The sequence below is a fragment of the Sphaeramia orbicularis genome, chromosome 21 (assembly GCF_902148855.1).
Source record: "Sphaeramia orbicularis chromosome 21, fSphaOr1.1, whole genome shotgun sequence".
Taxonomy (NCBI): domain Eukaryota; kingdom Metazoa; phylum Chordata; class Actinopteri; order Kurtiformes; family Apogonidae; genus Sphaeramia; species Sphaeramia orbicularis.
The window spans coordinates 49198846-49226525 of record NC_043977.1 but is presented as its reverse complement, the minus strand read 5'-3'; the positions used below and the strand labels follow the sequence as shown (position 1 = coordinate 49226525).

Genomic DNA, 27680 nt, shown 5'->3' with positions numbered 1-27680 from the left:
ACAGCGAGACCGGGAAAATGTGAAATATGAAATTAAATTAAGGACAATTGGACTCGACATGGATCCGTACGAACTACCAAAGAACAAGTGGTCCACAAATATTGACATGTGGACAGAAATCGCGTATCCTGACATCCAGGGTGTGGGGGATCATAGCTATTTTTACCTGAAACAAATATACATAGTTTCATCATTACTGACAACCAGGGTCCAAAACTAGGGCCCAGAACCAGCTGATCCAAAGTCCATTTACAGTAGACCGTGGACTGACCCCACTGAATATATGCATGATCTGCTGGTACTGAGGAGATTTACGTCTAGTTCAGATCAAGTACTTTATGCAACACAGATACTACTGTACTGCTGTGGACGAGCAGGGTACGACTTTATTCTTGTAAATGATGGTAATTTTCTCACCTGTTTTTAGATTATGACATTACTCTTGTAATATTATGGCTTTATTGTTGGAATATGACGACTTTAATCTCATAAACAAATGACATTTTTGTTAAATTATGAGTTTTTTTTTTTTAAACTATGGACTTTATTCTTATAACGTGATTCTTTTTGTATTCATCTTTATCATAAAATTATGGGTTTTATATCGATATTTTATGACTTTATACTTGCAGTGACAAGCGTTTTTGTTTTCTTATGTGGCCCTAATATGCCGTCGTAGCTTTATTCTCCAGTATTTGAAAAACTAGGTTAGCCTTAGTTTAAGTTTGTTCACAAATCATGTAGAGCACAAGATTCATAATCACAAAATGAAGACAAAAACCATGAAGATCTGATCATGGAACCAAGAGCTTTACAAAGAAGTAACGTTAGCCAAAACAATACATAATTTAAGGTATGATTTTACCCAAAAATACAGCATAAATTAATGTTACCAGACATGAAATCACAAATCTAGGTTTGGTTTTCCCGGATTTGTGGATCCATCTACTTCTCTTTTCTTTGTCTTTCGGTGCCTGTAAAAACAATAGGTCTGACTGCTTTTCAAACCTGTTCATACAATCAATCGCACAACAGCTCTTCCCCATTTTTTATTGAATATTGTTCTTAAGTTTAGACAGTACTGAAGCCAACGCTGTCACTTATCTCCCTCTTTCTGCCACTCAGTGGGTGGAACTGCAGTGACTTCCACTAGCGGTGACGTCACATGCATACCCTCTATATGTGCATGCAGCAGTGAGGCACGCTACGTGCGTACTGTAGAGTATCAAGTCAGGCTGAAGCAGCTGCACGAGAGAAAAAAAAAGAGACGAGTAATCTGACACCCCATGCGTTTCTGCAATGATCGACAGCACGCAGCATCTGACCAATCAGCGGTCAGATGTGCCAACAGGTTGTTGGATGCTGGAGGAAAAATGGCTTCATACGACAGTATGAATCTGGAGCAAAACAAAAAAAATCAAAACAAGAGGACGCTTGTTCTTCACTTGAAAGTGGGTATGTTGTTGAAGTGGAAAAGAAAAACTTTGTGGCCCGACGGTCCCCCATTACTGGCTCTGTATCCTCCGTGCCGGGAGGTCCAGGAGCTGTCAGTCAGCATTTCCTGTGTCTCTGTTCCCCAGTCACCTGTCTGTTTCCACTGTCCCATTCCATGTGGAGACCTGGGCCTTGTGGGGTCCTGGTTCTCATCCTGTGTCTTTCCCCTCATGTATCTATTGGTTTCAGCTGAGCTTATCTTAAATCTCACCTCTTCAGATCATCATTCGAAAACTGACTGCCTGTTCCACCTCATCCACCTTCATGTACCTTCTCTCTTGTGTTTTCTTTTTCCGTATCTGTCTCTGTATTTGTTCTTTGTTTGCCCTTTAGTATTAACTTCGTATCTGTTTACCTATTTGCTGTGTGTTCGTCCTTTGGCTGTTTATAGTAAAGTGTCTTTGAGTACTTAGAAAAGAGCTATATAAAACCGATCTATTATTATTATTATTTATTATTATTTCTCGTCAGCCTGTCAGTCTTTAAATTTTCCTGTCTGTCTTATAATGTGTTTGTTCATGTCCTTTTCATTTCTATGTCCCTCACCTGTCTTCCTCTGTTCTGTGGTTTGAGTCCCTAGTTCAGGGGTATCCAGATCCGGTCCTTGAGGGCCGCTATCCTGCATGTTTTAGATGGATCCCTCTTCCAACACACCTGATTCAAATGCAGAAGCTGGATAATGACCTTCAGGTGTGCTGGAAGAGGGAAACATCTAGAACATGCAAGATAGCGGTCCTGGAGGACCGGAATTGGGCACCCCTGCCCTAGTTCATCTTTTTCCACTCTTTTCCTCCTCTCATCCTTTGTTCTCCGTCTTGTAACTGTTGTCCTTCTAACATTTTTTTTTTTTTTTTTTTTTACAAAACATGGTGGGCTGCCGGTGGGCTTCCCTAGTGGCCCTACCACCAAGCTTTGCAAGATTTCTGGGGGAAACCCTGTTACAGTATATTAATAATAACAAAAGCCGATATATGAGGCAGATCATTTTAGCATTTTTAATGTATGGGGTCCAAGTAGAAATGCCACAGGGAACTTAATGTCATTTTTACCAATATTCTTACTTTTTTCAGCTAAAGATTTTTTGTGCAGCAAAAAGTGTAATATCTAGAAGCACAAAAATTTTCCCATGGGCTGCCAATTCCTCTCACTACTAAAAAATGATTGACACCAAACATTTTGTGATTTTGTTCAACATTTTGTCAAATTGATTGCAGCGTGGTTTTTAACTGTCAGAAGAGAACGATGCAATCTGTAATCAGTTACTCCTTCTTTACGTTGATCCTCCTGTACATCCTGTTACTGACGCTTACCTACTCATTGCTTACAGATTCTTAGCTTCACACATGCTTTACACCTTGCATTGTCATTGTTTTTAGCTCACTGGTTGATTGGACATGAGCTATTGTGAAGATGCTGTCTTTGTCATCGTCCTCAATGTCGCCATCATCGTCGTCATAATTTCTTCAAACATCTTCTCTGATGAAACTACTGGTTGGATTCATTTCAAATTTGCTATGTAATTTGCTATGTTTTCTTGAGACAATGTCTACAGGGTCTGTTCACAGTTTTAAGAAATGTAGATTTTTAAATTTTTGACAAATTTTTTGAAATATTAACCATTTGCCTTAACTCATAATGGGCCATATTTTGTTGGCTTATCAAGTGGAAATGGAAGAGATGATGAGTTAAGTACCACCCACTTCTCTTGGGAGATTGATCTCCTGCATCACGACCACAGAGCTCTAACAAAGTGGCAGAACCTGACAACCTTGCAAATTTGACTTATTGATTCTTGATAGAACATGCCGGTGATATATAGGGCCACTGGTCCTATTTTGTTTTCTGAAGTGAAGCCATACATTTTCCCATTTACTGTGGCAGAAGTACTAATGTGTTTTAAAACAAAAATGTGTTGGTGTGGACATTTACCCTTTAGTCCTTTCTCAAACAGCACCAACAGGATTTACTGGCACTGAAACATCAACAGGAGTTGCTTGAGCATCAGAGGAAGATGGAGCAGCAGCGTCATGAACAAGAGCTAGAGAAGCAGCAGAGGGAACACAAACTACAGCAGCTGAAACACAAGGAGAGGGGGCAAGAGAGTAAGTAGACAACTCACCTGTCAGGATTCCCAAAGAGATTCACATATTAATTAAATAGAAAAAAAAAGATCTGGTTTGGTCCACAACCCAAAGATTTTCAGGTTACTGTCACAGGTAGAAGGAAGGAAGGAAGGAAGGAAGGAAGGAAGGAAGGAAGGAAAGAAAGAAAGAAAGAAAGAAAGAAAGAAAGAAAGAAAGAAAGAAAGAAAGAAAGAAAGAAAGAAAGAAAGAAAGAAAGAAAGAAAGAAAGAAAGATGAAAACATTCACAAAAAGAGAATTTTCTCTTTTTCTTTTGAGAAATTATCACAGTAGTTGGTAACTTAAGAGTTGACAATTAATCAAATAATATTTGCTGCAATTCAGTCTCAAGTGGTTTCAGAACAGTAAAATACTACCATGACAACATATACATAATGACAACTCTGAATGTTAGCTTTGTTTTAGTGTGAAAAAGTGAAATTACATGAAAATGCTTATATTTATAATCTATCCTTTCACAAATAATTTGAATAACCTGAACAAATATGAACAACATGAAATGAAAAGTGCAATTTTGACAATATTTTGCAACAAAAAAAAATTTTGTAAAGTTTTTTTGTAATGCACAATGTGTAAATGATAAGCTGAGGCATAATATTGTTAAAATTGCTCTTATTTTTCAAGAAATTTCAGGTTGTTTGTGGTTTTTAGTGTTATTCATCTTTGTTAAAAGATACTTTGTAGATGTAAATATTTTCGTAATATAATTTAACTTTTTTCACTGTTATTATTTAACTGGTCTGGCCCACTTGAGATTATATTGGGCTGTATGTGGCCCCTGAACTAAAATGACTTTGAAACCCATGTTCTAAAGGAAGTTGTCTGCTGTAACATTCATTCCCTTTCTATCTCCTGAAAACTGGCAGAGTCTGTAGGATCTGCTCAGAGTGTGTCTCATATTATCACAGCAGGTGTCGGAGAGACTGCAGCCTTCGGTCAGAACAACCCGACCTCGCACATTCAGGAAGAAACCATGACAGAACCACACCTGGACAGATATAGACACATCCACATGACAAACACACACCACTGACAGAGCCACACCTGGAGAACCCTTCACACATGTCCACATGGTACAAACACATTCAGGAACAAACCCCTGACAAAACCACCCATGGACAGACTCTCAGACACATGTCCTCATTACATCATCCACACTTCACTTACACATGAAACAAGCTAATGTCACAAAACAGACTCCAACACAAACTTCACAGGACTGCACGACCACACAAATTTTAAATACAGAAAAACCTTTCACAAAAATATTTTCTCTGTTGATTTGGTTTTAGCCTTAGTTTTCATTAACTACGGGGAGTGAAGCAGATCCAGCTCAAAATTAGCTGATCATGAGGTTGATCATTGTAATTCTCTTGGATATAAAATAGTCAAAGTCAATTAAATAAATGAACAACCTCAACTGTGCACAAATATGTTGTGTGATAATTAATATCGTTATAAATTGCTGTAATGCATGGATGTCAAACTCATTTTCTTTCAGGCGCCACATTCAGCCCAATTTGATCTCAAATGGTCTGGAACCGTTAAATAATAGCATAATAGCCTACAAATAATGACAACTTCAAAATGTTCTCTTTGTTTTAGTGTAAAAAAAATCAAATTAAATTATGAAAATATTTTTATTTACAAACTATCCAAACCAAAAAAGATGTGAATATCCATCCATCCATTATCCACCGCTTATCCGGGGCCGGGTCGCGGGGGTAACAGTCTAAGCAGGGATGCCCAGACTTCCCTCTCCCCAGACACCTCTTCCAGCTCTTCCGGGGGGACCCTGAGGCGTTCCCAGGCCAGCCGAGAGACATAGTCTCTCCAACGTGTCCTGGGTCTTCCCCGAGGTTTCCTCCCGGTGGGACATGCCCAGAACACCTCCCCAGGGAGGCGTCCAGGAGGCATCTGAAACAGATGCCCGAGCCACCTCAGCTGGCCTCTCTCAACGCGGAGGAGCAGCGGCTCTACTCCGAGCTCCTCCCTGGTGACTGAGCTCCTCACCCTATCCCTAAGGGTGCGCCCAGCCACCCTGCGGAGGAAACTCATTTCAACCGCTTGTATCTGGGATCTTGTCCTTTCGGTCATGACCCAAAGCTCATGACCATAGGTGAGGGTAGGAACATAGATTGACCGGTAAATCGAGAGCTTCACCTCTCGGCTCAGCTCCCTCTTCACTATAATCGACTGGTACAGCGACTGCATCACTGCAGATGCTGCACCGATCCGTCTGTCAATCTCACGCTCCATCCTTCCCTCACTCGTGAACAAGACCCTGAGATACTTAAACTCCTCCACTTGGGGCAAAGACTCCCCACCGACCCGGAGAAGGCAGACCACCTTTTTCCAGTCGAGAACCATGGCCTCAGATTTGGAGGTGCTGATCCTCATCCCGCTCGCTTCACACTCGGCTGCAAACTGGCCCAGTGCACGCTGAAGGTCCAGGTTCGATGAGGCAACAGAACAACGTCATCTGCGTCATCTGAGGTTCGACTATCGGTTGGATCCTCCTCTCCAGTACCCTGGAATAGACTTTCCCCGGGAGGCTGAGGAGTGTGATCCCCCTATAGTTGGAGCACATCCTCCGGTCCCCCTTGTTAAAATGGGGAACCACCACCCCGGTCTGCCAATCCAGAGGTACTGTCCCTGACCGCCATGGAATGTTACAGAGACATGTCAACCAAGACAGTCCCTGCACATCCAGAGACTTAAGGTACTCAGGCCGAATCTCATCCACCCCCGGTGCCCTGCCACCGAGGAGCTTGCCAACCACCTCGGTGACTTCAGCTTGGGTGATGGACAAGTCCACCTCTGAGACCTCCGCCTCTGCTTCGTCTGTGGAAGACGTGGCAGCGGGATTGAGGAGATCCTCGAAGTATTCCTTCCACCGTCTGACAACATCCCCAGTCGAGGTCAGCAGATCCCCACTTCCACTGTAAACAGTGTTGGTGGCGCACTGCTTTCCCCTCCTGAGGCGCCGGATGGTTTGCCAGAATTTCCTCGAGGCTGACCGATAGTCCTCCTCCATGGTCTCCCCAAACTCCACCCAGACCCCAGTTTTTGCCTCCACAACCGCTCGAGCTGCAGCACACTTGGCCTTCCAGTACCCATCAGCTGCCTCGGGAGTCCCATGGGCCAACAAGGCCCGATAAGACTCCTTCTTCAGCTTGACGGCATCCCTTACTTCCGGGGTCCACCACCGGGTTCGGGGATTGCTGCCACGACAGGCACCAGAGACCTTGCGACCACCGCTCCGAGCAGCCGCTTTGACAATGGAGGTGGAGAACATGGTCCACTTGGACTCAATGTCCCCAGCCTCCCCCGGGATCTGGGAGAAGCTCTCCCGGAGGTGGGAGTTGAAGACGGCACTGACATCGGGTTCTGCCAGACGTTCCCAACAGACCCTCACAACACATTTGGGCCTGCCGAGTCGGTCTGGTTTCCTCCTTCGCCAGCGGATCCAACTCACCACCAGGTGGTGATCGGTTGACAGCTCTGCCCCTCTCTTCACCCGAGAGTCCAAAACACGCGGCCGGAGGTCTGATGATACGACAATGAAGTCGATCATCGACCTCCGGCCTAGGGTGTCCTGGTGCCACGTGCACTTATGGACATCCCTGGGTTCGAACATGGTGTTTGTTATGGACAAACTGTGACTAGCACAGAAGTCCAATAACAGAACACCACTCGGGTTCAGATCAGGGAGGCCGTTCCTCCCCATCACGCCCCTCCAGGTTTCACTGTCATTGCCCATGTGGGCATTGAAGTCACCCAGGAGAACAATGGAGTCCCCAGTCGGAGCACCTTTCAGCACCCCTCCCAAGGACTCCAAGATGGCCGGGTACTCTGCACTGCTGTTCGGCCCGTAGACCGAAACAACAGTGAGGCACCTGTCCCCGACCCGAAGGTGTAGGGACGCGACCCTCTCGTTCACCGGGGTGAACTCCAACACATGGTAGCTGAGCTGAGGGGCTATGAGCAAGCCCACACCAGCCCGCCGCCTCTCACCACGGGCAACGCCAGAGAAGTGGAGAGTCCAGCCCCTTTCGAGGGGTTGGGTTCCAGAGCCCAAGCTGTGTGTGGAGGTGAGCCCGACTATATCTAGACAGTATCTCTCAACCTCCCTCACAAGCTCCGGCTCCTTCCCCCCCAGCGAACTGACATTCCATGTCCCAAGAGCTAGACTCTGTGTCCGGGGATCGGGTTGTTGGGCTCCCTGCCGTCGACTGTCACCCAATCCACAATGCACCCGGCCCCTATGATTCCCTCGGTGGGTGGTGAGTCCACCGGAGGGCGGGCCCACGTCACTCCTTCGGGCTGGGCCCGGCCAGACCCCGTGGGCATAGGCCCGACCACCAGGTGCTCGCATTCAAGCCCCAACCCCAGGCCTGGCTCCAGGGTGGGGCCCCGGCTGCGCCATACTGGGCGACGTCATGTTTTTCTGTTGATACTTCTTCATAAGGGCTTCTGAACTGCTCTTAGTCCGGCCCGTCACCCAAGACCTGTTTGCCTTGGGAGACCCTACCAGGGGCACAAAGCCCCCGACAACATAGCTCCTGGGATCATTCGGGCACTCAAACTCCCCCACCACAATAAGGTGGCAGTTCAAGGGGGAGAAGATGTGAATAACCTGACAAAAATGAAAACAAGTGCTATTTTAACAATATTATGCCTCAACTTATCATTTAAATATGTGCCTTGAAGATCAGATCTACAAAGGCTCAAAATATTTAGTCACAGGAATTATATTGTTAAAATTACGCTCAATTTTCTTCAGACATTTCAGGTTGTTCTTATTTGTTCAGATTATGTGCATCTTATTGTTAAAGGATAGTTTGTTAATGTAAATATTTTCTTAATTTTCATTTATTTTATGCAGTAAAACAAAAAAATTTGGAGTTGTCTTTATTTATAGGCACAGTGTAATATTTTTTTTTACATTAAAACAGAAAAAACTTTGAGTCATTATTTATAGGTTATGATGTTATTATTTCACCACATTTTGGTGTACGAGGGCTGTTCAATAAGTTCATGGCCTCACCCAGAAATACTGGTTGTTATAATACAGGATGTTACATTCTTTCGTGATGGGATAGTGATGCTTGAACATCGATGGACCAAGTGCATTGCTGTAAATGGAGATTATGTTGAAAAATAAAATATAAATTATCAGTCTGTGTTGTTCTGTTCTGGGTGAGGCCATGAACTTATTGAACGGCCCTCGTATCTGGAACCTGAATTAAAATGAGTTTGACACCCTTCAATGTTAATATCTTCAGTGTAATTTTTGCACATTACACTTTGTTTGACACCCCTGCTCTAATGTAATGTTTTTTTTTGGCCATACAAAGGCTTTTTTCCTCATTTTTATTTCTAGTTGGTTTGTCAAAGTTCATTTTAATTATTATTGTTAATATTTTTCATGTTTATTCATTCAATTGTTTGATCTTAAAAACTGAAAGATGTTGATCTCAGTCTCAGCCCTGCTGTCACAGATGATGAAAGAGACCTTTAGGTTTGAATATTTTTCTGCTCAACACACATCTGGGAGCAAGACTTGTGTGCCAGTACAGTCCACTGTGTGAAGCGTTCTCATCCGGGCGGAGGGAGCCTCCAGTTTGACGTCTGTGGAAAGAGCACTAGGCTGTAAACAGAGGAAGCTTTGTTAAGTACTGCAGTAAATTGCATCGAAGGCAGTCTCATAAAAGCCAATTTGCTTCTGTGGCAAAGTGGACATATTGGGATGTCAGCACTTCAGGCTGCACTGTGATTAAGTGAGTTTATATGAGTCGTTGTCACATATCTACTTTACCAGTCTTATTCTTAGGATTCACACTTTACCAGTTATTATCTGATTCTTTTCTCTGTCGCTGCCACAGTCACATTCCAACGATAACACACCTCCTGTACTTTTCCTTTATTCTCAAAACACCTATTTTTTAAACACCTTTATTACTCTGCTTTGACAGTTTACCCATTTTCTGCTCAGTCTCTTGTTCCACTCGCCTATCCCAGGGCATTTTGTTTGTAGCTGTGAAATGAGGGTGGTAATTGATGCGAGACTGAGGGTTCAGTGTAACTCATGATGTGTGTTTTCAAGGTGAGATTCACTGAAGTACTGTCAACTCTGAGGTGACATTCAGACTCATTACTTTTCAGCATTGTGTAATGAAGTCATTCTACAGTCTTAAGTGGATCCTGCTAACTACAACTATGGTGCAGCTGTCTGCCAGGAAAAGTGTGTTTTATTAAATAAACCCTAACTCCAACCCAGTAGACACCAAAGCTTGTATTGTCCCTGAGGTGAAACTAATGGAGAAAAAAAAAAAACGACTGACTACAAGAGGGTTCAAGTAAAATAGATGAGACCTGAATTAGTTGTGGAAAAAAAATTCTGACAATGTTTTTAGAGAGAAGTTCAATGTTCAGTGTAAGTCTATGGGAGCTAGGGCTTTTGGAGCCAATCAGAGCCAACCCCAGTGGCTATCAGTGGTATTACAACTTTACTTCCACATTGGCTCTACTTTGGAGTCGACAACCTTAACTCTTGACCCTGGTGCAAACTGCTCTTATAACAGTTCACCCTGTTTGAATGTAGTCAGAAGTGATGAAAAGAAGAATTTAACTGCACAACAGCCACTAAAAAAAAAACAAAAAACAAATAAAAGCAAGAACTGACTCACCTGTAATTCAGTAATATTGAATTGTCAACTGGGGGTCAAGGGTCAACATCTGATTTTCTTCCAAGTGTTGTGAAGGGGTAAATATGTGTAGGTATACCAAAAGTTCAATATTTTAAAACAAGAATGTACTGTGTATGTACAGGTGTAATGTTCTGTACAGCTACTTCATTCTGACTGAATGTCATTAGAACCTCTGAAAATTTCACAAACCATCGCATTAAAAAAACAAAGGAATTTGTACTAATAAAAAAGTACAAAAACCCCTTTTCTGTTAAAGTTCTGATGTAGAAAACATTTAACTTGAATGGCTTATTAACTGTTTGTGGTGTCGTCTTGGATGTCTCCTGAATGCTAGTACAATATGGAGACATATGTCTTCGAAAAAAAAAGTCACAGCCATTTTAGACGGAAAACAACAACAGAATACATTACTTCTACTTCCAGTGCATATATCATAATATCTAATATCCTTTTTATGAGAGAATATCTGATGACCATAATATAGAGTGTGTATGAATATAGACCCGTGGTCCAACAGACTGTACTGTCAGTAATGCTGCTGTGTCCCTGTGTCTGTCAGGTGCAGTGGCCAGTACTGAGGTAAAGATGCTACTTCAGGAGTTTGTCCTGAACAAGCAGAAAGCTCTGGCTCAGCGAAACCTAAACCACTGTCTGTCCAGTGACCCTCGCTACTGGTATGGGTAAGTGTTCCAACCCACCTTTACTCATCCACTTAACCTGGAGGATAAGTGAAGGGAGTACTGCAGTACATTCATTGGTGTTTAGATCCAGCATCATTCCAAATCCAAGTTGTTTTTTTATGATTAGAATTACTTTATTAATATTTGTATTAGTAAATACCCTGTATATCTCATAGTGAGATGTTCTGCTGTTCATTACTAAAGTATTTGGTCCGTTGAAGTGTACATTATTTCACTCTGATGAAGTATTTCATCTCTGATGAAGATGAAGTGCTCTCCACAGTCACCAGACTCCTTTGACAAAAAATCATTTTAATTCACAGAACAATGGATTTGTCAGTTTTCTTCTGTCTTCATCTGTTGGTTTATGCATTCACACCGTTTGTCTAAACTAGTCTTTCTCAAATGGGGGTACACATACCCCCAGGGGTACTTGGAAGAAGCCCAGGGGGTACTTGAAATTTTTTGGGGAAACTAAATTAAATAAGACATCACGTACTGAATATAAAATGAATAATAAGAATTAATGCTGAAATATAAAACACATAAATACATTTATATAATAAAATTTACACTCCTACTTATACTGTCAATCATCTTGTTTAAGCTTTGGTAACAATCTAAGAATATTTGTATTTTATATTATTCAAGATGAGTTTATTTGAGTAATTCAGTAATTATTTTTGTTGATGAAACGTTCATGTATTCATTAATGACCGATTAATTTACTTTTGTTATCAATGAAAGAGGGCACTTTTCAGTTTATATTTTGCTCACAAAATTTAGTTATGAAGATTTGTTATTTTTAATATATTATAGTTAAATATATGTTGTTTGTTTACAAAGTTTTGAAAATAAAAACAGACACCTTTGGCACAGCAACAAATTTTGCCAATTTTTTTCATTCAAAAATGTTGATGTGAGACTTGGCTAAAAAAGCATATTTCAGGGGGTACTCCACTGTAAAAAGTTTGAGAACCGCTGATCTAAACAGATGAAGCCCCACCTAGTCATTAACTATTATCTGGTGTCAAGTGGGAAATGTTTTTTATGACAATCGTTACAATATTTAATAATATTGCACATAGCAAATTATCCACTTATCCAGCCTTACTAATACAGTAATAGTTCAGTCCAATTGACTTTTATTGATCTGGTGCCAGTCACAACACATGACTATCTCAAAACAATTCACTAATTCAGGTCAAGGCCTCAGAAATAACATGTGGTGAGGCAACCCAACAAATATCCTGCATCGAGCCCAACAACTATGAATGAATGAGGCTGTTTAAGTATGTTAATGTGCTAGGTAGGGCTCACGGTTGGCATGTTAACTGTGTATCTTATCTCTCTGAGTACATCATGACACCAACCTGCTGCACTACTTGTATACAGACTATACAGATGTATACTCCCACATTTACAACTATGGGCTATATAGATTAATCAATTCACCTATTAGTGCGTATGTTTGGATAGTGGGAGGAAGACAGAGAACCTATGCACACACAGGGAGAATATGTAAACTCCACACAAAGTAACCTCTGCTAAGATACTGAACACAAATCCACCGAGAAGACAACAGCACATCTCCTGTGGTTTAAATATTTGAAGGAGTTGAAACCGTTGACTGTTTTACAGATGGAGGAGAACCCAGTGTGTGTCATCATTGGGCTTTTTGTTGTGTCACTGTCATCTCCACTTTCATCCTCTTCTTTGTCCTCTTTCATTCATTTATTCCCTCCTCTAGCTACACCCCTCTTCCCTTGTTAATAACACATTCATTCAGTTATAAGAACAACTCAGATCACTTAGTTATTCCTGCGTTTCTCCTTTCTCTCCATTGCCTTTGTTCATTTCACTGCCGGTGATGTCCAGATTCTGAGCTGTTTCCTTAGGGTTGACCTTGAAAGGAAAAAGCCTTTGAATTCTACTTTTAATGTGTTTGATGTCTGTTGTGTATTTGTGTAGAAAAACCCAGCACAGTTCTTTGGACCAGAGCTCTCCTCCCCAAACAGCCATGTCAGCGTACAACTATCCTATCCTGGGAGCATACGACTCAAAAGATGACTTCCCTCTGCGTAAAACAGGTACAAAAAAGTGTCTGGGTTGTGTCCAGGTTGTTTCTTTCTGATATCCCTGTCCCTTTTCAATAGAACCATCGTTTGCCTAATTTTGTTTTTCTTTGCATTAGTAATCAAAGTACCTGTGGGTTTCAAAGTCTGACACATGAACCAGCAGTCACACTCAAAAAACTGAAACGTTGACTTTAATTAAATTTATTTTGTCAACAGGTTCCAAGTAAATGTATTATGTTAGTTGAAAGCAAAAATGTTAAGTTCATCTAACTTAATTTTAGATGAATTTAACATTTTTGCTTTCAACTAACATAATACATTTACGTGGAACCTGTTGACAAAATAAATTTAATTAAAGTCAACGTTTCAGTTTTTTGAGTGCAGCCTGCAGGGATTAAAGAGTCTCAAAATTATTCTGAAAAACAAAGATATGAGGTGTCTCATGAAGGCTCAGGAATCATTTGAATGTAATGAAGGTGGAAGGCAGTGGGACCTCTGTGAGTCTAAGATGTCATGTATCAACGTGATGGGCAGAGGACAAAGTAATTTGTGTGCTCAGATTTGTACACAGCATTTAATTTCACCAGGCTGCCAACCCCAACCCTGTTTTCCTCCTTTGTATAGAGCAGTTTGAAGATGTGTCCCTCAGTGTCATCTAGTGAATAAGCCTGTTCTCACCAGTTTTTTGAGAGGATGATTGTAATCAAGAGAGGACACATCATGTGCCCCCAGTATTCCTTGATAAGAATTAAAAAAACGTGACATTACTGACAAGAATACTTACTTTCTACATACTTTCTATAAGAAAAAATGACTAGTAGTTTTTGCTGTGTAATTTTTGTCAAACATTTGACTCTGTTTTTGACATATCCATTGTTTTCCTCAGTGTTGCTACAACAGTCACTGTTCAGTTGTACTTTTTTCAGTCTTTTTGAATTGTTGAAATCTATACCTAGTTCAGTTTTCTGCTAAGGCTTTCTATCTTTACATTAAAGTCAGTAAATCACCACTAGGCAGACCACATTACTGTTTTTTTTTATACCCCTGCCTGCCCATGAGGGGTATAGCAATACCAGGAAACCCATCCGTCTTTCTGTCTGTCCTTCTGAGATATTTGTCCAACCAATTTCTGAAAGACTATTCACCTGATTCTTTCAAATGTCACACACATTTTCTTTACCACTAGTAGTTCACAGTTTAATGGCTGCATTTCAATTTCTGAATTTTTTTATGAGTTTTTGAAAATTTGAATTTGAACGATTTTTCAAAGACGATTCATCTGATTCATCAGACACAGTGTGATCAGATTGAAAGTTGAAACTTCGGCAGAATAATGTTTGTCTTGGTTTGAGTGAACTACCCAAAAAAGGACAGTTATTTAGTTTAATCCAGTCTACAATTATCTTTAATTTAAAATTCAACATGAATCACTTACTAGGCAGGGTATCAGGGTATCAGTGAGCACCTACTTTTCCACTTGTGAGTGAGAGAGCAAAAGTGTAATGTTTGTCCCACATTATAATATAATTGGCCTGATTTTGGGCCCCTTTTGCCTTTTCCAGTTATCAGGATTCTCATTTCAAGGCTAATTAAACCCAGTGTTCAGCTCAGATTATCTGGTATTGTGAGGAGATTACAGATCCAATCAGGACTCTCTTGAACTGCTTACAGACTGATCAGGGCCCCATGATTGTTAACAATAAGAAACATTATCAGTGTTACCAAACAATGACCCTTCAGGCTAACGTAAGCTACCAGATAGATTAAAACAGACACTAAATGTCATGTGTCTAGTTCTCACATGCTGACCATGTTGACTATTTCCTCATTCAGAGTAGTTTCATGAGGTGGTGCACTGCTCCTCTGGACACAAGACTCTTAATGATATCCTGAACTGCACACATGGTAGAGACTTGAGATCAGACTTTCTGTGTAGATTCACCTATAGTGTGTGGTGCAAGTGGATCTTAGAATTGGTTAAAATGTTAAAAGCCTCTTATGTAGGCCAGGTTTAACAGACATTCACATGGATGTGAAGGAACACAGTCATTTACTGACGTCATAGATTCTGTTCAACAGAAGCATTCTGGATGGCTTTGAAAAGTTTCTTAGGAAGCATATTTAAGCTCTCCTTTGTGGATGTGAGTTGTGTGTCCTACCGTCAAGTGCATGTCAAGTATTATTCATGAAGCAGCAGTAGCTGCTTTGGAACTTTGGCTGCTGCATCACTGACGACGCCCAAACTCTATGGACTCAATGATCATCACCTGAGGCAAAAACTTTCAACTTTCAAGGACTATCTCATCAAATTTCACAGAGTGCTACAGGTGCTTACAAATTATCACAACTTGACCTTTATAGGTCATGGAGATAGAAAGTACAGAAAGGGACCCATGACAGATTAGAAAAAAACCCCAAAAGAATCCAGGGAAGGTCTGGTAATATTTGGAGAAAATACAGTGAGATTCCAAGGTTAAAATCCCAACTTTATGAGGAAAAAAAAGAAATCACATTGTATAAAATTGTTTTCCTAGGGAATTTGCCACTTTAAAGCTGCAGGAGCTAAAACCAGAGAGGAAAGCAGCAGAGCTTGAAAATTCATGCCATTGTTCTGCAGCTGTCCTAATCAAAAGTCCAGATCAGACGACTAAATATGAACACAGTGGTCATTTTATGTTGTATGGAAAAATGCAGCCACTTTCCCAAGCTTCCATATCCAGATACATAATATAGCAGTACTAACGGGCAACAGGGTCTCATGGAATCTTATTAGTGTCGGTACTTGTCAATCATATATTTGATCTACTGTTGTTCTGAAAACACTTGTGATTAGCAAAACTCTCCATCATAGAGTTTCTTCAACCCAATAACACAGGCAAGGAGTGAATTTCATCTTGTTCAGTGTAAGACAGTCTTATGTGTTGTTTAATGAAATTGAATTTAATGCACATATCGAGGAGTGAATCCCTGCAGTTTACTCTGCATATGTTAAGAACATGTTAACATCTTGGCAGTGAGCCTGTGTTTATTATTAGCTCCACCAGCTGAAAGACCATGAGCTATTGTGAAGGTGCTGTGTCTGGCTTTGTCTTATCTTCTTTGACAGCAATTTATTCAGACATCTTCTCTGACAAAACTACTGGTCAGATTCATTTGAAATTTTATATGTAGCTTTCTTGGGACAATGTCTACAAAGTTTGTCCCCAGTTTTGAGAAATTTACATTTTTGTATTTCTGAAGAATTTCTGAAATATTAAACATTTGCCTTTACTTATGGTTCATATTTTGATGGCTTGTAACATGGAAATGGTTAGAAATGTCAATATAGTTACTATTGAACACTGATTGGAAGTCATATGTGGACTTTCATTTAATTTGTTGAGTTATTCTCCAGTGAAAGTACCACCCACTTCTGTTGGGAGATTGATCTGCATCAAGACGACTGGACTCTAACATAGGAGCAGAACCCGACAACCTCGCACATTCAACTTGTTATTGATTTTTGAAAGAACATGGTGAGATACAATGCCACTGGTCCTATTTTTTGTGATATTGGAGTTTGGTGGTTTCAGGTGTTTGACCTGGTGTCTCTTGTGAGGTAATAGATAGATAGATAGATAGATAGATAGATAGATAGATAGATAGATAGATAGATAGATAGATAGATAGATAGATAGATAGATAGATAGATAGATAGATAGATAGATAGATAGATAGATAGATAGATAGATAGATAGATAGATAGATAGATAGATAGATAGAGATTTTGCAGTATGATGTTTTGGCTCAGTGAGCAGCCACGGATCAGATTAGACACAGATCAACGATCCAACAGGAAGTCAGACACAGTGATCCTCTCATTCTGTTTTGCTCTGACGACAGCTGCATGTCACACATGACGTTTTTGGCTTCAGTGACCCACATTGGTAGTGTATGTAAATCCTAAATGTATGTTAAGAATCCTTCCTCTGTGGATCCAGCTCATCCAGTACATAGATGTATGGTAACAGGGGCCCTTTGTCTGGTCTGAGAGGCTGAGTGATAATGGCTCTGAGAACAGAGGGTCACTTTGAACACTGCAGCAGGAAGTCTGTTAGGCATAAATGTCTGACACTTCCTCGTCATGTTGACCCTGTTTCTGACACATATTCCACGCTGAGACTCAGGCGTCATCAGTGCAGAGAATGCGGATCCTTGTCACACATGTCAGAACACAAGAAGCTATCCAGATGTGGGTGCATAGCTTTAACTGCTTTCAACTGCGGGGTTTTTTTTTTCTTCTTTTTTTTTTTTTTAGTTTGTTTTTTTGGGGTTTTTTCCCAAATTTTACAAGTTTTACTGACCTGAACTCTTCTATGAATGGCCTCGGTCTTGTCCTTGGTAACAGTCACCAGCCACAAAAGAACAACTGAAAAGGCTTGAATGTCTGACTGCAGATACAGAAAAGACCACAAAGCCATGGACACATACAAGCATACTGAGGCAGACATGTTTTTTTAATACGATGATTGTGCATATTTTAATATAATGTTTTAGAGTTGTAGCGACCTTTTTCCTTCATTTTATGATATTATAGTGATTGATAGAACTGCATGCTCTGAGATAAAATGCTGATTAATATCAGTCGGATTTACACACAGCTATAATAAACAAAGATCGTGTCAAAATGTTAAAAACAAACTTACAAATAATATCCAACCATCTTTTTTGCTAACAACTATGTGCTAAAGTAGCAAACACTGTTGTACACAGATATATGATGGGATTTGCTTTGCTTTAACCTAATATATGGTACACAGCCTCACCAAAAAAAGTCTCCACCTGGATTTAAATGAGCCAATAGTTCAGATCCTTCCATTGGATATTTACTGCACTGACTGATAAGTTTCCGTTCTTTAACCATTTAACTGATGCAGTAGATGAAACATCCGTTAGAAGCATGAAAACTGGACTGTGTTTAATGTTTAAGGTCATGTGGTCTGACGAGTCCAGATTGACCCTGTTCCAGAGTGATGACTTGATTACCCATCGTGCCTAGTTATGACCTGGGGTTGGTTCAGGTGGTCAGTTCTTGGTTCAGTAACATTATATGTCCATTAAATGAGTTCAGCTGAACCTGAATAAACTTAATGCCCAGGTCTGAACATCAGTGGGTTTTTGTTCCTTCATGACACATCAAGACATATCAAGCCTAGTCATCAAAGCTAAAGGACATCCAGTCAAATACTGTCTGCATGATTTTGTGTGCTTAACGATGTATGAAGGAGCTTTATTTAGCTTTAATTTATTAAATTAATGCTGCACTGTGAATGTAGCACTCCAATACATATTATAGACCATTTTTAATAGCCCAGCAGCTGATAGGCCATGAGCTATTGTGAAGGCTCTATGTCTGGCATCGTCTTTGCTGTTGTTTTTGTTAGCAATGTCTTCAAACATCCTTTCTGATTAAACTACTAGTTGGATTAATTTAAAATTTTATATGTAGCGTCCTTGGGACAATGTGTAAAAACTTTGTTCACAGTTTTGGGAAATTTAGATTTTTGAATTTTTTTTAATTTTTAAACATTTGTCTCTACTTATAATGGACCATACTTTGATGGCTTATAAAATGGAAATGGTTAGAGATATCAATATAGTTACTAGGCCTGTATTGGTACACAAAATTTTCGGTTCGTTACGTTTTCAGTTTTGAAAGCCATGGTTTGTTTTTTTTTTTTATAGTTCGGTTCGGGAAGAAAGAAAACCCCTCAAAATGTCTTTAAAGGTCCCGTATTATGCAAATTTCACTTTGTGAAAGTTTTCTTATAGTAGTGTGTGTTGCAGTAGCCTCATTATGAGGTTCGAATTTGAAAACTGTCTGTTTCCTCCCTGCCTTGCTGCACCACATTTTGTTAAAATGCCTGCTCAAACGGCCGAGTTTGAGTTGGGTCCGCTTATGACGACATAAGCGGATTTAACTCCTCCCCCTGACTGTGCCCCCAGCCTGGCAAAGCGAGCCCCGCCCTGGCAAAGTACCTCTTGGACAACAAACATGGCGAAGGCGAGACACGCAAGTTGTGGTGTTGTTGGCTGCACACACCAACACGATAGTTTATTTTTGCTCCCCACTTCAGAGCCTCTCCGTAAAAAGTGGCTGGATTCTATCTTTGATGGTCATGTACCAAACAACATTCCCAAACGCTTGTATGTGTGTGCCCGGCATTTCACGGACGAGTGTTTTTTGAACATGGGCCCATACAGCTCCGGCTTAGCACAAAGACTCCGAATCAAGAAGGACGCAGTACCAACGCTTCGTGACCCAAGTACAAGTGTGGGAGATGTAAGTTCTTCTCATTTTTTTTGTATCTTTACTGCATAACCCTACATTACGTATAAGCTGGTGGTTGTGTACATCTAACGTTAGCATGGCAGCTAACATAGCTCGGTTACTGCTGCTAACGTTTGCGTCCCCGTTAACATGCAAGAGCTGATAATATCAAGAGACATTCAACAGAACTACTTTGAACACGGGCCTTTTGTGGTTGGCATCAGTATAGTTAGCATCAAGCTTGTCAGTAGCTGCCTGCATTAGTGGCGGCAGGTGTCTTTCCGTGTCAGGTCCACGAACCCGACACAACACCGCCGTTTTCCGTCGGGGCTCAATCACGCCTCAAGGCAAAGAAAGCCAGTGTTTGGAAAGACGTTCTGTCTGAGACATGTGTATTGTAGACGAGAGAGCCATGGCTTCACAGTCAACATTAGCGCGTAGTACCGCTAGCGGAAGCCGCGTCCTCTCCCAGAGAGGGGAGGGGGAGTGGGCGTGGACAGATGCGTTCATTTGCGTACCCGGAAGCAGGCCCAGAAACAGCCTGTTCTGAGGAGGGCTGGTGAGAGGGACTTTTTCGACCGCTGAAACTCCGACAAAAGGATGATTTTGGGGCGAACAAACTTAAATACTATGTTTTTGGGCTTCTGAGACCTATATGACGTGACTGAAAAATAGCATAATACGGGACCTTTAATGCATTTATGAATCTTTGAACATTTTTCCCCCAATTTTTTGAGACAATAGAATATAGAAAAACAGGAATAATATAATTCTGCTGCTATAAATCAAATAGAATATAAAATAAATAAAATATTACTAAATGTATTTTAAACATTAGTACTGCACTTTTCCCTGAAAGGTAGTTTTGAACAAACAAAAATCCAATCACAGTTCTGTCAGTTAACATTCTGCATAAAAATAACAAAAAAATTCCACATGAAGTGTAACAATAAGAAGAGGACAAACTGGTATTCTCTTTTAACAAACTTAAGAGCAACATTTACAACAATATTAACCAAATAATTTATTTTAGGGCAACTAACAAACTGTTTAGGCCACTTTGTGTGTGTGTGTGTGTGTGTGTGTGTGTGTGTGTGTGTGTGTGTGTGCACAGGGTGCGATTTGTTAAGGGGGGGATTTTTTTTTTTTATCTTTTATTTTTTTGGGGGGCGGAGTGGGGGGGCAGTTATATACGTGGGGGTGTGGTCCATAACTAATGCAACTAACGCTGGCGTGAAACGAAAGTGAAACTTTACATACTTTCAACATCCAACTCCCAGGTTCTATTTCTGTTATACAGTGTGTGTGTGTGTGTGTGTGTGTGTGTGAGAGAGAGAGAGAGACAGAGACAGACAGAGCTAGTATAAGTGTTTGAGAACTACCGTAGTTCATAGGCAGCAAACCACGTTCGTCTTTATCAATGTCTCTTTCCTCATTGTTGTCTTTCACCGGGACCTGAAATGATCCCAAACAGGGGACTGTAATGATGGAGGAGGGTCTTCAATCTCTTCCTTCCAGGTTGACATTATATTTGTTGTTTTTTTTAACCTTATGGCAGCTGCTATTTCGTATTTCGGGTCAGTGTGCACTCCTTCAATATGTCCGTGTGGAACTTGCACAGATTTAAAGTTCCACATTGAACGACATCTTTGTTCCTTTTTCTTTTTCTCAACATACTTGCCGTTTCGGTACAGCTGTGTACCGAACCGAACAGGTGCGTACCAAAACAGTTCAGTATGTGTACCGTTACAGGCCTAATTGTTACTATTGAGCACTGTGTGGAAGTCATATACTTTCTTTTAGGCTACGTTTACACGGCAACACTAAGATCCAATTCCGCAAAGATTTCTCCTTTGCGTTATAAAATCATTCCGCGTTAAGACGAGGTCGCTATGATAACGATCTGCGTTCACATGAGTCCGCGAGGACGGCTGAATACGCTGTAGTGGCCATGCCAGACCAGTAGCTGGCGATGTAGAGCTGTAGTGAAACAGTGGCGGTAAAACACGCGCCTGCGCACAAACAATTTCCGGTTTAGACAGCCTTTAAATGAGAAGAAGAATAGGCGGACAACACTATTTACAAACAACAATGGCGAGTGGTCGTACAAAGACGCAGGACTTCTTTGTCTGGACAGACGAGCTGAGCACAGTTAGCAGCACGTATGTTGTTCTGAAACCGGCCGTTGTTGTTGTGGTTGTTCCTTCTTTTTCTGCAGTTTTATTGTGTCGTAGAGGCTGGCAAACCAGCTTGGAGGCGCATTACCGCCACCAACTGGCCTGGAGTGGGTTAACTGGCGGTTCTTGGCTGCGCGCGCATGCGGTGACGTCATATTTTACCCCGGAACGCTCCGACTCGTGTTAACACGGAGCTGGAATGCGGAGCGGATCGATAACGTTCCACCCTGGACCCTGGTATCAAAAGTTTCCGGATTCAGGCACTCTAGGCACCGTTTCCATGTTAACAGAAGGCTAATCCGCGATGAAATCTTCCCGGAGTCGACTGAATCCGACGCTGTGTAAACGGCCCCTCAATTAGTTGAGTTCTCCTCCAGTGAAAGTACCACCCACTTCTATTGAGAAATTGATCTCCTCCATCAAGACAACAGGACTCTAACGTAGCTCCAGAACCTGACTACTATGCAAACATCCCTCTGATTATGTTTAAACACTCATTACATGCTTAGCTGAACTTGTTGAGACTTTGTGAAGGGTCAGTAAAATAAAACCAAATATTCTACAGTGCTCTGTGTGTTAGTAACTGCCCATTGGGCTGAAAGACAGATTGAAAATGGGGAAGGCTGGGTGAATTATGACCCAGATCTTTTATCTGAATTTCAAAAATGACACAGATCTGCATATCCATTTACTGGGATCAGTAAACACCGCATTTATATTCCTAATGGCATCATCCACAAAAATCTACAGGCCAAAAGTCAAATAAATTAGAGAAATGAGTTGATTTGCAGAGAGGAAATGGACTGAATGAGCCAAATCTATGTGTGAGTCCAACAGTCTGAGCACAAAAGAGACAGTTGAGGGAATCCCGACTTAGATCTTTCACTCAAGATCCACTTAACAAAAAGATTTGGTACTCACACAGAGATCCACTCACAGACTCGTTACTGTCAATGCATTAACTTGGACAGGTTTAGGAGGAGAGTTGATGTGGTTCTAGTGTTAAAGGATCTGCCCAACTGTGTGTGTGTGTGTGTCTACATAAGTCTGTCTTTGTGTGTGTGTTTCAATCTAATGTCTGTTATTTCTGGGAAGTTCCTCTGATGAAGGTCAGCAAACTGCTTTATTGATTTCCATAAATCTGGTTGCTTTGCAGGGCGGCTTCCCCCATATTCCTCTTTCAGGCCGGGACTCCCATCTGTCAAAACACACGAGAAACTGATCGATATGTTTTGTATCAGACAGTTTGCTTCCTGCTGGACTCCTCACTGAAATATTAAGCATCACTTGCTCAGACATTTAATCTGGTTGTCTTCAGATGGATAGAGATGGGGACTCAGCTTCACTTTTTTAAATCAGTTTTATTGGTTAATATGAGTGTGTGTGAGAGTGCATGGCTGTTGTTTTGTTTTGTTTTTGTTTTTTTTCTAGAGCAGCTGTGATAAGAAATCATATCAAAAACTAACTGTGCTTAAGAAAACACAAAAGCAGCAGTGTTTTACATGTCTCATTTGAGGACATGTGTATTGTCAGCAGGACTTTTTTATCCAACAAACATAGCTTATAAAAATATTTTACCATGCTGAGACTCAGTAAAATGGTAAACCTCATCAAGTATACAGTATAATAGTCATTTTTCATTGAACTCAGTGGAACCTGTTAACCATCATATACTTAATTAATTAAATAAGTTCTGAAAGTCCAACTTGGCATGTGAGTGAGCTGTCATACACACTACTATACTATACTATACTATACTATGCTATGCTATGCTATGCTATACTATACTATACTACTATACTGTACTATACTATACTGCACTATATTGCACTATACCGCACTATACTATACTGATAGTATTTATAGAGCAGTTCAGCATAAGTCCATGGGAGCCAGAGCTTTTGGAGCCAGTACCTGTACCAGAGTCTGAGCCAATACCAGTACCAATGTAGGAGCCAATGCCAGTGATACAACAACATTCCTGTAGTTCCCCATTGGTTTGGTTTTCTGGCTCAGACACCAGTAACAAAACACAGTTCAGTGTATGCATGTGTTGTTGTCTTATGTCTCACATAATGTTTAACTTTCTTTGGTCTGGACTGGACAGTAGAGAATGATCACAGAGAAAACGTGTCACAAAGTTTGAGTTGTGTTGCTGACACTGAGAACTAATGCGACATTGGAGCTAATGTTTTTTATTTTGAGCCAGATGTTTTTGATTTGATTTGGGGATAGAGAGGGGAGAGAGAGATGGTGAGAGAGAGACAGGGAGAGAGAGAGAGAGAGAGAGAGAGAGAGAGAGAAAGAAAGAAAGAAAGAAAGAGAGAGAGAGAGAGAGAGAGAGACAGAGTTAAATGAAGGTGAGTGTGTGTGTGTGTGTGTGTGGGGGGGGGGGGGGGGGGGGGGGCAGTAAAAGTCCAGTGTCAGCAGTAAAGCTGACACTAGAAGGGTGTGTGTGTGCTCACACTCTGCTTCTTTTGCCCAGTCGGCATTAACACCCTTTAACACCCTTCAAAGTCACTGTGTCCTTAGGTGAACACACCCACAGCTTCTTCACATGAACACATGAACACCCTTCACTTCATTATACATCCAGTATACTGGCATATAGATAAACCATATAGATATAGATATACCCAGAATTCCAACCATCCTTCCATTGGTCCGTCCGAGATTTCTCGGACACTATTCAACCAATTCTGTTTTCTTTACATGTGCCTTTCTCTCAATTTTTGCCTCTTGGGGTGTTTTTTTTTTTTTTTTTTTTTTTTTTTTTTGTTACAAAGTTTCTGAAAAGATTGAAAGTTAAGACTCAAAATTAAACAGTGAGCAGGAGGGGCAGAGTGTTCTGTGACCTGGGCGGATGGCTCAGGAGGTAGAGCAGGTCGTCCAGTAACCAGAGGGTTAGCAGTTCAAATTCTGGTCTGTCCTAGTCATATGCTGTCATGTGCTGTTGTGCCCTTGAGCAAGACACCCACTTCACCCATCATACACCAGTGCCACTCATACAGTGCTACTCACACTGGTGTATGAATGTGTATGAATGTTTGGTGGTGGTTGGAGGGGCCACGGATTGAAAGCCACACTTCTGTCAGTTTGCCCCAGGGCAGCTGTGGCTACACATGTAGCTTACCACCACCGGAGTGTGAATGTGGGATTGACTGAATAATGGATCCAATGTATGCGCTTTGAGTATGTAAAATAGAAAAGCGCTATATAAATCTAATCCATTATTATTAGTAGTAGTAAGCTCTGCTTACTTTTTCATTCATCTGTTCACTCGTGCATCTATAGTTGACCATTTGACTGATAGAGATACATATGTGCAGACAGCCACACCCACTAACATGTTCACAATATTTTTTTATTATCAATTAGGTAGCCCAGTGAGAAGTTTTTTCTTAATATTTTCACATGTCTAACATAGAATGTAAAATATATGGTTTGTGGTGAAACAGTGATACAAGCAGTCATACTCAGGGCCCTTTTTAATGAACTATGGGTATGAGTGACTATAACGGTGCCACCTCTGTCTAAATCAATTCCACACAATGACTCAAGTAAAGAACCTTCATGCAGTTTAGACGCTGTATTGTTTAAATTTGCTAAAATGACCTCTACAGAATAGTAAAAAAAAAGAAACTAGGTTTTTCATATTCTTCTTCAAAAAACATTCATTCACAGTTGGTACTTCAACTCATAAATAACTTTATTATCACATACATTAAGCTTGAATTCTCAGTCTCACTTCTCCAGAAGTGTTTGTACTAATGCATTTGATCTGGACCCGGCCCATTCCTTTTAACAAAGAGCAGGAGGGGCCTCCACTTAGAAGCTGTTTTTTTAAATAATTGAGTTTCATAAGTTCAGAGGCAAGTTCCCCTTAAAACTAAAAGCACATTTGAAAAAGTACTGAAGACATTTATTGATTTACACTTGGTTGTCTTCTCGGCATTGACAAGGAGATATAGTATAATCAGTCAAGACATCCAGGTACATTAAACAGAAAGCTTCATTTGTCCTTGATTGGTGTTCAAAGTTAAAGTAGTCCCAGAACCATAAGGCTGTCTGGGACACACGTGTCCACAGTCTGTTCAAAGTAGTGACATATATGCATCGTGGGACAAAATGAAGGACTGAATAATATGCTAATGTCTGCTTAAATGCTCAAGTGTTTTAAAGATGTTTGAAAGTGTTGTCCATAAACATGTATTACAAGTATATAATCCTCATAATGTTGCCTGAAGGAACACAATAACATGTTTTGTTCTCTGTAGGGAAATAGAATATTCAAGTTTTTTTCAATCCGCGGAGATTCATAATATGATTCCCATGATATGGTCAGATTTGTTATATTGACATTTTAAGATGTACTGATTGATTCACAGCATCATCTCATACGACTAACAGACAAAAACACTGTACATTGAGAGCTGCCTGCACTCTTTGAGGAAACAAACATTACAAGTCCAGTCTGTTCAACTTGAAATGAAAGATCATGTTATATTTTAGGCTGTACATGAGCTTGTTCATTTCATATCAAGTGGTATATTAATTTGAGACAGATTTTGGAAAACATTTTAATGCCAGGTCTGAACGGGGCCTTTGACGCAAAGTCATGGGGTGAGTATGGGGCCAGTTGGTGGGTCAACTATTCACCTTCGAATAGAGCAGGAGGCAGAGGAGGAAATAAAGCAGCTTTGTGTCTGGACATTCTGGCAGAGACACAAGAGTGAGACTGGCTTGGAAAGGCCTGTCCATTACTGAGCTTGGTTCTCAGCTGGCCTCTTCTCCTTCATTGCACTAGTATTCCACTCACTCTACAGCACATACAGCACAACATCAAACCCAGCATGGGGGCATATGTTTGGAGGCAGACACACTTGACATCATGATGAGAAGTCCAGAAAACACCCAGAAATGAGTGATTAGCTGAATGTGCAGCATCATTAAATGTGGGGTCAAAAGTGCTGCCAGCTTCTCATTTCCTCTGTTTCAGTGTTTCACACCAAGATGGTGAACCTCATATGGTATTATGGTCTTATTATCCTGTCTGTGAACAAACTCCAGAGCTGTGTGCCAAAGGTGCACTTAAGTGATAATCCTAATATAACACATTCATGTTTTTAGGGCGGTAGCCCAGATGGAAATCCCACACTTAACCCTGACACTGCTAAGTCCGTTCACTTAAAACTGGGCACACACTTTACAAATAAAGCAAACTGAAGTGAAGCTGTGTCCGCCTACTATATCAGATTGTATCTGACAGTCAGAGTGCAGCAAAAGCCTAAATACTGTGGCAGTCTGGCAAACAACATACTACCTTCTTAACATCCATCAGTATCTTATTCAAAGGTGTCGGTTACATTTGAGCCATGTTTGAGCTGACATAGTACAGGTTAAATGCAGAAAGTAAATGTTAAATGCAGTTCAATTCAATTTTATTTGTAGAGCCCAGTATCACAACAAGGTTGCCTCACAGGGCTTTACAGAATTTGTTGAATTGATTAAAAAAAAAAGAAAAAACACAATGAAAATAAGCAAACAGTCAAATAATTGAAGTGAATAAATTAAGTCGAATGTATCCATATTGACCTTCCGCTCCACCTGCTGCAGCTGGAATGTCATCAAACTTATATGAATTTAGGCTTTAGCCCAGGGGTTCATGTTAAAACTTGTAATAACTGGTCAATAATGACTTGACATCATGTAACCACACAACTGGGGCCACCACTGATGAAAATTACCCATGGCTTTATATTTACTTTAAACTAACACCTTATATCAACATTCAAGCCATTTAATACAATGGGTAATGTGAAGACATTCACAAACATAGCACCATGTGCTGTTCACCTACAATATACTGAATATACTGAAATCTAGTGGTTCATTTTCTTGCCCGAGTTCAACCAGTTTTTTTGTTTTTTTTTTGTGTTTTTTTTTATTCCTTTGGAGTTCACTTGATTCTACTTAAACACCACCAACAGTTTTGCTCACCATTTTTTTTTTGTGTGTTTAAAGTCACCTGGGTAGTGGTGACATCTGCGTGACAGGTTAATAAACAGCAAAATTCAAGAAGTTTC

The 27680-nt window shown here is 40.7% G+C and overlaps 1 protein-coding gene across 3 annotated transcripts in view; it reads left to right on the top strand.

Moving 5' to 3' along the window:
- hdac4 (histone deacetylase 4) overlaps positions 1 to 27680 on the top strand; it is a 244530-nt gene that overhangs the window by 150664 nt on the left and 66186 nt on the right. For all 3 annotated transcript variants that reach the window (XM_030124416.1, XM_030124414.1, XM_030124417.1), the window contains 3 exons: positions 3446 to 3596; positions 10909 to 11029; positions 13001 to 13119. In XM_030124416.1, the coding sequence (XP_029980276.1) occupies positions 3446 to 3596; positions 10909 to 11029; positions 13001 to 13119 (391 nt within the window). The remainder of the gene's footprint in view (positions 1 to 3445; positions 3597 to 10908; positions 11030 to 13000; positions 13120 to 27680) is intronic.